This window comes from Vidua macroura, chromosome 5 (assembly GCF_024509145.1).
Source record: "Vidua macroura isolate BioBank_ID:100142 chromosome 5, ASM2450914v1, whole genome shotgun sequence".
NCBI lineage: Eukaryota > Metazoa > Chordata > Aves > Passeriformes > Viduidae > Vidua > Vidua macroura.
In genome coordinates, this window is record NC_071575.1 from 72,917,693 (window position 1) to 72,929,818 (window position 12,126).

General features: G+C 53.3%; 1 protein-coding gene across 1 annotated transcript in view; it reads left to right on the forward strand.

Annotated features, from left to right (window-relative positions):
• Positions 1–12,126, forward strand: part of SHANK3 (SH3 and multiple ankyrin repeat domains 3) — a 179,018-nt gene that overhangs the window by 107,844 nt on the left and 59,048 nt on the right. The window contains 2 exon segments of the mRNA XM_053978334.1: positions 79–154; positions 8,101–8,183. Coding sequence (XP_053834309.1) covers positions 79–154; positions 8,101–8,183 — 159 coding nt within the window.

The following is a 12,126-nucleotide window of genomic DNA, read 5'->3' on the forward strand; positions in this document are numbered from 1 at the left end:
CCGCCTGGAATGGAATTCCCGGGCTTTGCGGATCCCTTGGGAAGGCGGGAATAATTTGGATGTGGATTTTTCCCACAGAAACCAGGGAGGACCGGACCAAGCGGCTTTTCCGGCACTACACCGTCGGATCCTACGACAACTTCACCTCCCACAGGTAAGGAGCCGCTCCCGGGAATGCCGGGGAATTCCGGGAATTCCCGCTTCCGTGGAAAAACCCGCCCTTTTCCTCACAGAGGTTTGGAATTCCATAGGAATGAGATTTTTTTTTTTTCCGGGAGTTTTGGGCCGTGGGAGGAATTCCAGGGCGGAGTCCCTGGGCAGGATCCAAGGTTTTGGGGAATTCTGGGAATGTGGCCGCATTCCTGGCTCGTATTCCAATGGATGATCCAACATTCTGGAAAATTCTGGGATGTTTCCCATTCCTGGTTTGTGTCTCAGCGGATGATCCAAGGTTCTTGGAGAAGTTTGGGAATGTGGAACATTCCCAGCTCATTTCCCAGTGGATGATCCAAGGTTCTGGGAGAAGTTTGGGAATGTGGAACATTCCCAGCTCATTCCCCAGCGGATGTTCCAAGGTTCTGGAGAAGTCTGGGAATGTGGAACATTCCCAGCTCATTCCCCAATGGAGGATCCAAGTTCTGGAGAAGTTTGGGAATGTGGAACATTCCCAGCTCATTTCCCAGCGGATGATCCAAGGTTCTGGAGAAGTCTGGGAATGTGGAACATTCCCAGCTCATTTCCCAGCGGATGATCCAAGGTTCTGGAGAAGTCTGGGAATGTGCTCCCATTCCAGGCTCCTGTCCCAGTGGAGAATCCGAAGTTCCAGAAAAGTTTGGGAATGTTTCACATTCCCAGTTCACATTCCAGGGGAGGATCCAAAGTTCTGGAGAAGTTTGGGAATGTGAAACATTCCCAGCTCATTTCCCAGGGGAGGATCCAACATCCCGGAAAAGTCTGGGAATATTTCCGTTCCCAACTCATTTCCCAGTGATGGATCCCCAAGTTCTGGAGAAGTTTGGGAATGTTTCCCAATCTTTTCTCGAATCCCAGGGGAGAATCCAAGGTTCCGGAAAAGTTTGGGAATGTGAGCGCATTCCCGGCTGGGACAGCAGGGGGACATTCCTGGACTGTGGCTTTTCCTGGTGGATTTGGGAACGGGAATGGGAAGGGTTGGATTCGGGAATGTCCCAGAGCTCTGGAATTCCCGGAGGGATGAGCAGCTGCTTCCTCTGGAATGGGGAAGTTTTCCCTTTTTTTTCCGGGGAAGTTCCCAAAATTCCCAAACCCATCGGATCCAGAGGAGGGGTCTCTCCTTGGAAACCATGGAATGGTGCGGATCCATGGAATTCTGGGAATCTTGGAGCTCGTCCACAGCATTTTCCTGCTTTTTTTTTTTTGGAGCTCCTTATCCCAAATTTTTGCTTCCCGGAGCATTCCTGACTCCAAATTTGTGGAATTTGGGTGGATCCTTAAAATTCCCGGGATTTGCTACTCCGGGGCCATTCCTGTTGGAAAAAATCGGGAAAAAGAGATAAAAACGAGGGAAAAATGAAGGAAGCTCTGGAAAATCCCTGCTGGGATCCTGGGAAGAGCGGAGAAAAAAAGTGGGAATTCATGGATGAGGGAACATTCTATTGGTTAAGAGGAAGAAAAAAACAGGATTGAATCCACGGGAATCCCGGGAAAAGGGATTTCCTTTGGGAATCGCATCCTGGGAAAACACCAGGAGGAGCTCTTGGCCAGGAGTTGGAATTCCCAGGGAATTTTCACTGGGAAAAGATTCCTGGGAATTCCACTGGAGAATTGGGGCAGGAAGGGGAATTTAAGGAGCTGGATCCAGCATGGAATAAAACTTGGGAAAATTCCCAAAATTCCACAAATTCCTTGGAGCTGGGAGTGCTCAGGGGGAGCGAAATTTGGGATAAGGAGCTCAAGAAAGCAGGAAAATGTTGTGGATGAGCTCCAAGATTCCCAGAATTCCATGGATCCGCGCCGTTCCTTGGCCCAGGGCAAATTTAAGAGGAATTTAAGGAGTGGGATCCGGAAAAAAAACCCGAAGTGGGATTGGATCCACAGGGAGGGCTTGGATTGATCCCACTCCAGGAAATCCTTTGGGAATTTGTTTGGATTCCAGGCAGAAGCTCCCAGAGAAAATTTGGGGAATCGTTGGGAAAGGAAAAATCCCAAAATTCTGGGTGATGGATTCTGTGGGACCATGGAATGGTTGGGAATTAGGGAGATTGGGAATGCCGGAATTGTGGGATCATGGAATACTTTGGAATGATGGGACATCCCCAGGAATTTCAGGATAAATCTGGAATTGGAGCTGGAAAAACTCCCCCCGGGGTGGGATTCCCACCATTCCCAGATTTCCCTTGGAATCAGGAATCCCTCCAAGGAGGAGCCGGGATGTGCTGGATGCTCCCAAAATTCTGGTCATTCCCAAAATCTGGAAGTGGGGAAAACGGGACAGAGTTCAGAAAAATTCACCTGGAGGGAATCCGTGCTCGGCTTTATCCGGAAGAGAAATCCCGGTGGGAATTGCCTTCGGAATTAAAGGCAGGGATTAAAGAGGCTCCAAATTAATTTGGGAATTAAAGCTGGGAGCAGCTGGGAAGGGGAAAAATCGGGATCAGGAGCCAATCCTGGATTTGTGTCAGGGATTAGGGAGAGGCATTTCAACGGAAAACACGGAAAACATGGAAAACACGGAGGGGGAAAAGGGAATGTCTCAGTCCTGGAATGCTGGGAAAAATGTGTGGAGACAGAAAATGATGGAATTATGGCGGTTGGAATGATGGGATTATGGAATAATGGGGGTTGGAATTAGGGAATTGCGGAATAATCTTCCTGCAGCTGGGGAAATCTGGGAATTCCTTCCGTGTTTCCAAGGCTGGAAATTCCACAGGCAAAGGGAGCTGAACTTCCAATGGGAAAAATTTTCCTTGGATTTCCCTGTAATTCCTGAGATTCCCTTGGTGTTGTTGCCTCTTCTGCCATCCCTCTGGAAATCTGGGAATTCCTTCCCATGTTTCCAAAGCTGGAATTCCCCCATCCAAAGGGGCTGAGTTTCCATTGGAATTCCACCTGGAATCGGCCAGGAATGGGATTGGGAATGGGACCTGGAATGGGAATCTGGAATTCTCCCTGTCCCTGTGGAACACCGGGAATTCAAGGTGGGCTTTGGACCAGGCAAAACTATGGAAAACCCTTGGAAAAGGAATTCCTGGAGCTGGAATTGGATCAGGAATGGGATTGGGAATGGGAGCTGGAATTTTCCCTCTCCCTGTGGAATGCTGGGAGTTAAAAGTGGGCATTGGATCGAGGAGAACTATGGGAAAAACCCATGGGAAAAGGTTGGAAAAGGAATTCCTGGAGAGGCCGCCACCATCCCAGCCTTTAGTGCCCAAGGCTGAGTGGAAAACCTGGCATGGGAGCTGGAATGGGACCAGGAATGGGTCCGGAATTTTCCCCGTCCCTGTGGAATGCCGGGAGTTAAAGGTCAGGTTTGGATCAGGCAAAACTATGGAAAACCCATGGAAAAAGATTGGAAAATGAATTCGTGGAGAGGCCACCGCCCTCCTATCCTTTGGTGCCCAAGGCCAAGCAGAAAACCTGGAATGGGACCGGGAATGGGACCGGGAATGGGTCCGGAATTTTCCCCGTCCCTGTGGAATGCCGGGAGTTAAAGGTCAGGTTTGGATCAGGGAAAACTGTGGGAAACTTGTGGAAAAAGATCGGGAAAAGGGTTGGGAAAGGAATTCCTGGAGAAGCCACCACCATCCCACCCTTTGGTGCCCGAGGCCGAGCGGAAAACCTGGAATGGGAGCTGGAATGCTGGGAATTCTCCGTCCCTACGGAACGCGGGGAGTTAAAGGTGGGCGTTGGTCTCAGCACCACCCCCGGCAATTCCAGCTCCTTTTAGAATCCCTGGAATCTGCGGGAATCAATGGAGCCGTGATTCATCCCGGCTCCCACGCTTCCCGAGGCTCCGGTGACGGCTCCGGGCTCGGATCCCACACCTGGATCCCGCCCACATTCCCGGTGACGCCGATCCCGCTGAGGTAACGCTCCGCCCACATTCCCAAAGTTTGGGGAACAGCCGGAAAAGCCACCCAGGAGACACCTGGAAGAATTCCAGGCCGGTTGGAAAAAAAAACTGGGATAGCGGGAATTGTCCCTGCCCATGGAATGATCCTGAATCCCTTTTCCCACCCGGATCCTGGGAGTCTAAAAGAAAAGGGGGAAATCGGGAAGTAAAATCAGTTTTCATGGAGCTGCTTGGTTATTCCCATGGGAAAACCACTGGAAGGTGTCCCCGCTTCCCAGGAAAACACTGGAATGTTGGAGTGGCTGGAGAGGGATTCCACTTCCCTGGGAATTTTTGGATTCCTCAAGGAAAACTGGAGTTCGGCTGAAGCTGCTGGAGAAATCCTAAAATCCATGGAATTCCTGAGGTGGGAAAAGGCCTCCGAGGTCACCGAGGCCCAGCTGGGCCCGATCCCAACCCAGAGCTGGAATTCCAGGAATTCCCTGGACACCTCCAGGGCTGGGAATGCGCTGCTGAGATGGGAATTCCATGGGAGAATCCTGGAATGGGTTGGGTGGGAATGGAGCTGGAATCCTGGAATCCCCTCCAATTCCAACCCTTGGAATTCCATCCCAGCCCCTCCCCACCCTCCCAGCCAGGAATTCCTTCCCAAATCCCACCTAGCCCTGCTGGCTTTCCCATGGAATGGGAAAAGCAGCTCCGCGGAGCCCCTCCGGTGTCCTCGGGCCAGAATTCCCGGTTTTCCTTGGAATTGAGACTTTTCCAACCTGTTTTGTCCAAGGAATGGGATCATGGATTCCCCTGGATCCCTGGAAGCTTCCAAGGCCAGGTTGGAGCAGCCTGGGATCATGGAATGGGATGGAATTTCCAGGAGCTTGATGTCCCTTCCCACCAAAGCCATTCCATGATTCCCGGAATTCCTGACACGCCCTGAAAGCAGGAACTGATCCCAAGAGCCGCTGCTCCTGGACAATTCCAGAGGCTCCCAGTGGGATTCCAGAGAAACCTTTCCAGGAAGAGTTTTCCTTCCCTCCCTCCTCATTCCCATTTCCATGGAATGACGCTGCTCCAGCCCAGGGCTTTTCCAGCTTTTTCCGTGATTCCATGAATCCCATCCCACCATTCCAAGAGCAGGGAGCCACCAGCCCTCCGCGGGAGCACCTTGTGATTCCAGGATTTGGGAAGCGCCGCCGGAGCCAGAAGGATTCGGCAAACAGGAAAATGCTCGGGATTAGGAATTGTCTCCCTGTGGAATGGATTCCCAAAGTGCTCCCGGCAGGAATCCATTCCCGCCATTCCCATTCCCACCGGTGTTTCCGGTGCTCCCGGCATGGGATCCATTCCCTCCTGGTGATCCAGGAAATCCAAGGTTTTCCCAGCAGGGATCCATTCCCTCCCGGTATTCCTGGTGTTCCCGGCAGGGATCCATTCCCTCCCAGTATTCCCGGTGATCCCAGCAGGGAATCCATTCTTGCCTGGTGATCCAGGAAACCCAAGGTTTTCCCAGCAGGGATCCATTCCCTCCCGGTATTCCCAGTGTTCCCAGCAGGAATCCATTCCCTCCCGGTGTTCCCATGGTCCCAGCAGGGATCCATTCCCTCCCGGTATTCCCGGTGATCCAAGGTTTTCCCTCCGGAGTTGCTGGCGAGGCCCAGCCCCGCCCCTCATTCCCCAGTGGAATTCCAGTCCCTTCCTGCGCCTTGGGAATGGATCCGTGGGGAATTCCCGCTGCCAATCCCGGCTGTTCCAGTGCTCCCCACCCCTCCCACCAATCCATTCCCAACGTTCCCATGATTCCCCATCTCTTCCCATCACTCCTGTCATTCCCGTTGTTCCCCTTCTCTTCCATCGCTTCCCAACTCTTCCCACTGTTTTCCAGCTCCTCCTGTCATTCCTATTGTTCCCATCATTCCCGGTGTTCCCTGTCATTCCCATCATTCCCATCGCTCCCCATCTCTTCCCATTGCTCCCCATCACTCCCATCATTCCCACCCTTCCTCATCATTCCCATCACTCCCATTGTTTCCCATCATTCCCATTGTTTCCATCACTCCCCAACACTTCCCAACATTCCCATTGTTCCCATCTCCCCCCATCCCTTCCCATCCCTCTCCAATAATTCCCAATAATTCCCCATCCCTCCCCAACATTCCCATTGTTCCCTGTCGCTTCCGTCCCCCCCCATCCCTCCCCAACATTCCTCATCTCTCCCATCCCTGCCATTGTTTCCCATCCCTCCTTATCCCTCTCCAATATTCCCAATCCTTTTTCATCTCTCCCACCCCTCCCATCCCTCTCCAATATTCCCAACCATTCCCCATCTCTCCATCCCTCCTCATCCTTCCCATTGTTCCCATCTTTCCCATCCCTCCCAATCATTTCCATTCTTCCCATCCCTCCCCATCCCTTTCCAATATTTCCAGTCATTCCCCAACATTCCCATCCCTCCTGTCTCTCCATCCCCCCAACCCTCCTCATCCCTCCCCATCCCTCTCCAGTATTCCCAATCCTTTTCCATCCCTCCCCACCCCTCTCCAATATTCCCAAACTTTCTCCATCCTTCCCCATCTTCCCATCCCTCTCCGGTATTCCCAAACCTTCTCCATCTCTCCATCCCTCCTCATCCCTCCCATTGTTCCCCATCCCTCTCCAATATTCCCAAACCTTCTCCATCCCTCCCATCCCTCTCCAGTATTCCCAATTCTTCTCCATCCCTCCCCATCTCTCCCATCCCTCCCTATCCTTCTCCATCCCTCCCATTGTTCCCATCCCTTCCCATCCCTCTCCAGTATTCCCAGTCTTTCTCCATTTCTCCATCCCTCCCCATCCCTCCCATTGTTCCTGTCCCTCCCCATCCCTCCCATCCCTCTCCAATATTCCCAATCATTCCCCATCTCTCCATCCCTCCCCATCCTTCCCATTGTTCCCATCCCTCCCATCCCTCTCCAATATTCCCAATCATTCCCCATCTCTCCATCCCTCCCCATCCCTCCCATTGTTCCCATCCCTCCCCATCCCTCCCCGTCCCTGCCCTCGCTCCCTCCTCTCCGCTCCCGCTCTGGCTCCCGCTTCCCGGCTCCTTCCCAAGCTGCTTCCCGGCGCTCCCGGATTTTCCCAGCTCTGATGTCAGCCCTGCGGCTCCGCTGGGAGGGACCTGCGGCCCCCTCCCCCTCCTAGAGCCCCTCTGGGGAGGGGGCTCCCCTCCCATCCCTCCCTGCATCCATCGCTCCATCATTCCCGGCTTTTTCCCAAGGATGCTCTTTCCCCCCGCCCGGCTCCTGGCGATCCGTCACTTAGCAACGCCCGAGGGGGGGAATTTCGGGATCAAATCCGCCGGGATGAGGATTTAAACTCTGCCCCGCTCCTGCCCGGCCAGCGGCGAGGAGGCAGCGCCGCTTTCCATCCGAGAATCCCGGTTTTTATTCCCGCGGGAGACGCGCTTGGCAAGTGTGGGAAGAGACGCTTCCCGACGGGGCTCCGCGTTTAACGGGCAAAGCTCCGGATCCCGGCATTCCCGAAATTCCTGCGTGGGCTCCGTATCCCTGCCTTCCTGCGAGGGCTCCGTATCCCTGCATTCCTCTGCAGGTGACTGCGAGGGGCCCGGTGGGCAGCAGGGAAGTCCACGATATTTTTTTAATTTTTTAATTATTTTTTTTTTAAACAATTCCCTCCTCCTTTTCCTCCTTTTCCTCCTTTTCCTCCTCCTCCTGCGCGCCGAGGCAAAAGTCGCTTCCGTCTTTTTTTTTTTTTGGTGTGACTTTGGGCAGAAAATAAAAAAAAATTCCAAGAGAGAGAAAAAAAAAAAAAAAAAATCCGGGAGGAAAAAAAAAAAATAAATAAAAGAGAGAGAAAGAAAGAAAGAAAGAAAGAGGAAGGGAGGGGAAGCACCGATCCGTGCGGAGATGAAAGGCTGGCGGCGAAGAGTGACAAAGGCCACCCCCGGCTGGTGACAAAGGCCACCCCCGGCTGGCGACAGCGGCCCCGGCGCCGGCAGCGATGGTGCTGCGCTCTAACCCGGGCATCATTCTCTTGTGCTCTTTCCTGCCCAGTGACTACATCATCGAGGAGAAGACGGCCGTGCTGCAGAAGCGGGAGCATGAGGGCTTCGGCTTCGTCCTGCGCGGGGCCAAAGGTAAGCCCGCATCCGCTTTTCCAGGTTTTTTTTTTCCCAGGAATTTTTTTTTTTTTGTGTGTGTATGTGTGTGTGTGTTTTTTTTTTTTTTTCCCCTGGTTGTGCAGCGTTCGGGGCGGGGGGGGGGGGGATTGGAGTGGGGTTGTGGGTTTGGGGTTTTGGAGGGGTTTGGTGCTGGAGGTGCCTTGGAATTTTTGGGAATTGTCGCTGCTTTTCCCTGTGGGAATGAACAGCCCTTGCTCGGCTCGGGGTCCTCATTCCCAGTAATCCTGGGGGGCTCCAAGGGGATTTTCCTCCCCGGATTTCTCCGGTTCTGTGCTGTGTCCTGCTGCCATCGTGGCTCTCTCGGAATTTTGGGGGATTTTGGTGCTGGAGCTGCCTTGGAATTTTTGGGAATTGTGGCTTCTTGTCTCTGAGGGATGAACGGCTCAGGATTCTCATTCCTGGGATGCTCATTCCCAGGCTCCAAGGGGATTTTCCTCCCCGGATTTCTCCGGTTCTGTGCCGTGTCCTGCTGCCATCGTGGCTCTCTCACATTTTTGGGGGGGTTGGTGCTGGAGATACCTTGGAATTTTTGGGAATTGTGGCTTCTTGTCCCTGAGGGATGAACGGCTCAGGATTCTCATTCCTGGGATGCTCATTCCCAGGCTCCAAAGGGATTTTCCTCCCTGCTTTTGTGCTCTCTCCTGGTGCTGAGTCTCGGAATTTGGGGGTTTTGTGCTGGTGCTGCTCATGGGGCCTTGGAATTTTTGGGAATTGTCGCTGCTTTTCCCTGTGGGAATGAACAGCCCTTGCTCAGCTCGGGGTCCTCATTCCCAGTAATCCTGGGGGGCTCCAAGGGGATTTTCCTCCCCGGATTTCTCCAGTTCTGTGCCGTGTCCTGCTGCCATCGTGGCTCTCTCGGAATTTTGGGGGATTTTGGTGCTGGAGCTGCCTTGGAATTTTTGGGAATTGTGGCTTCTTGTCCCTGAGGGATGAACGGCTCAGGATTCTCATTCCTGGGATGCTCATTCCCAGGCTCCAAGGGGATTTTCCTCCCCGGATTTCTCCAGTTCTGTGCCGTGTCCTGCTGCCATCGTGGCTCTCTCACATTTTTGGGGGGGTTGGTGCTGGAGATACCTTGGAATTTTTGGGAATTGTGGCTTCTTGTCCCTGAGGGATGAATGGCTCAGGATTCTCATTCCCAGGCTCCAAAGGGATTTTTCTCCCTGGCTCGTTCAGTGTCGTGATCAGGGGTTTAGGGGATTTTGGTGCTGGAGCTGCCTTGGAATTTTTGGGAATTGTCTCTGCCTTTCCCTGTGGGAATGAACAGCCCTTGCTCAGCTCAGGATCCTCATTCCCAGTAATCCTGGGGGGCTCCAAAGGGATTTTCCTCCCTGCTTTTGTGCTCTCTCCTGGTGCCGAGTCTCGGAATTTGGGGGTTTTGTGCTGGTGCTGCTCGTGGGGCCTTGGAATTTTTGGGAATCGTTGCTGCTTTTCCCTGTGGGAATGAACAGCCCTTGCTCGGCTCGGGGTCCTCATTCCCAGTAATCCTGGGGGGCTCCAAGGGGATTTTCCTCCCCGGATTTCTCCGGTTCTGTGCCGTGTCCTGCTGCCATCGTGGCTCTCTCGGAATTTTGGGGGATTTTGGTGCTGGAGCTGCCTTGGAATTTTTGGGAATTGTGGCTTCTTGTCCCTGAGGGATGAACGGCTCAGGATTCTCATTCCTGGGATTCTCATTCCCAGCTCCAAAGGGATTTTCCTCCCTGCTTTTGTGCTCTCTCCTGATGCTGAGTCTCGGAATTTGGGGGTTTTGTGCTGGTGCTGCTCGTGGGGCCTTGGAATTTTTGGGAATCGTTGCTGCTTCTCCCTGTGGGAATGAACAGCCCTTGCTCGGCTCGGGATCCTCATTCCCAGTAATCCTGGGGGGCTCCAAGGGGATTTTCCTCCCCGGATTTCTCCGGTTCTGTGCCGTGTCCTGCTCCCATCGTGGCTCTCTCAGGATTTTGGGGGGTTTGGTGCCTTGGAATTTTGGGAATTTTCACTCCTTTTCCCTCAGGGAATGAACTGCCCTTGCTCGGCTCGGGATCCTCATTCCCAACAATCCTGGGGGGCTCCAATGGGATTTTCCTTCCTGGCTCGTTCAGTGTCGTGGTCTGGGCTTGTGGCTTGGAATTTTAGGGGATTTTGATGCTGTTGGTGCCTTGGAATTTTTGGGAATTTTCACTCCTTTTCCCTGGGAGAATGAACATCTTAGGATCCTCATTCCCAGTAATCCTGGGGGGCTCCAAGGGGATTTTCCTCCCCGGATTTCTCCGGTTCTGTGCCGTGTCCTGCTCCCATCGTGGCTCTCTTGGAATTTGGGGGCGTTTTGCTGTGGATGCTGCTTGGAATTTTTGGGAATTGTCACTTTGCTTCCCAGAGGGATGAACGGCCCCTGCTCAGCTCCGGAGCCCCATTCCCAACAATTCCGGGGAGCTCCAAAGGGATTTTTGTCCCTCATTCCGTCTTTCCCTTTCCCACTTTCTGGAGGTTTTGGTGTGGATGCTGCTTGGAATTTTTGGGAATTTTCACTCCTTTTCCCTGTGGGAATGAACAGCCCCTGCCCAGCTCCATCCGTGGCTTTTTGAGGTTGGACTGCTCGGAGCTTTTCCCTGGATTTTGGCCGGGGAGTGCTGGGGGCTTTTGGGATCCCTGGGGAAAACCAGGAGAGCTTTTCCTTTTCCCACCCCGGAGCTCATTCCCGCCTCATCCCGGGGTTCTCCCAGGGCTGGGATCTTTCCTGGCAGTTTCCCATGGCTCCTTTGGCCAGAATTCCACCTTTTTGCTGCAAGAAAAAAAAAAAAAAAAAAAAAAAAAGAATCCCTTGCAGACTTGGGAATGTTCCTATGGATTTAGGGAAGAGGAGGCGGGAAAAGCTCGGGATGGAGAGACCTCTCCACCCCCGACATTCCCAGGAGCAGAGGGACAGCGGAGCCGTTTTCCACGTGGGAGGAAAGCTGGGAAGAGCTGCAGATCCAGGCTGGAATGGGATTTTTCCAGGAGAATTCCTGCATTTCCATCACTCTGCCCCTTCTCCCAAGGTTTGCATCCCAGTGGGAATTTTGCTCCAGTTCCCTATGGATTTCCCAACCGTGGAGCACCAAGTGAAACTTCAGGGCCCAAAACGGCATCCGTGGGGTTTTTTTTCCAGGATCAATCCTGCAGCTTTTGTGTCGGGAAAACCGGGAAATTTAATCCCATTCCCTGGTTTTTTTTTTACCTTTTGTCTTTTCCTTCCTGGCTCTCCTGCCATTCCTGGTTTCCCTTGGTGTGCCGAGGCTGAGGGAAGCGCTCGGAGCGGGCGTGCGACTCTGTGGGATTCGGGAATTCTGTGGGATTCGGGAGTTCTGTGGGATTCAGGGAGGTCATGGATGCAGAGGGGTCCTGGCATGGAAGATCCAGAATCTGGGAATGCTCCCTCTGGAGCAGCATTCCCAAGTTAGGGAAGTGGCTTGGAATCCCCCCCATTTCCCAGCCCCCTCATCCCGGTATTCCATGGATTTTGGGCTGGGATTCCATGGATTTTAGACTGGGAATTGACCCCGTTGATGTCACCACTGCTCCCTTTGGATTTTCCTGGAAAACCACTCCAGGCCTGTGGGGAAAAGAGGGAAAAGGGGCTGGAAAAGGCCGGGCTGGAGCTTCATCCCGGGCAGGGGGAGGGAGGCGGATTTTGGGGTGATCCTTAAAGGAATTTCCTCTTCCTGCTGCAAATTCCGCTCTGGAATTTTCCCATTCCATGGGAGCCCTTCCAGGGAAAAGGCTCTGCCCACCCTGGGGTCCTTCCCAGCCCATCCCAGTTCCGACTCTTCCCAATTCCCGAGGGGAACGTCCCATCCCGTTCCATCCCATTCCCGTTTGTCCTGATCCCTGCAGCTCCCGGAGCTGAGCTTTCCCCACATCCAATCCCTTGGGAATTCCC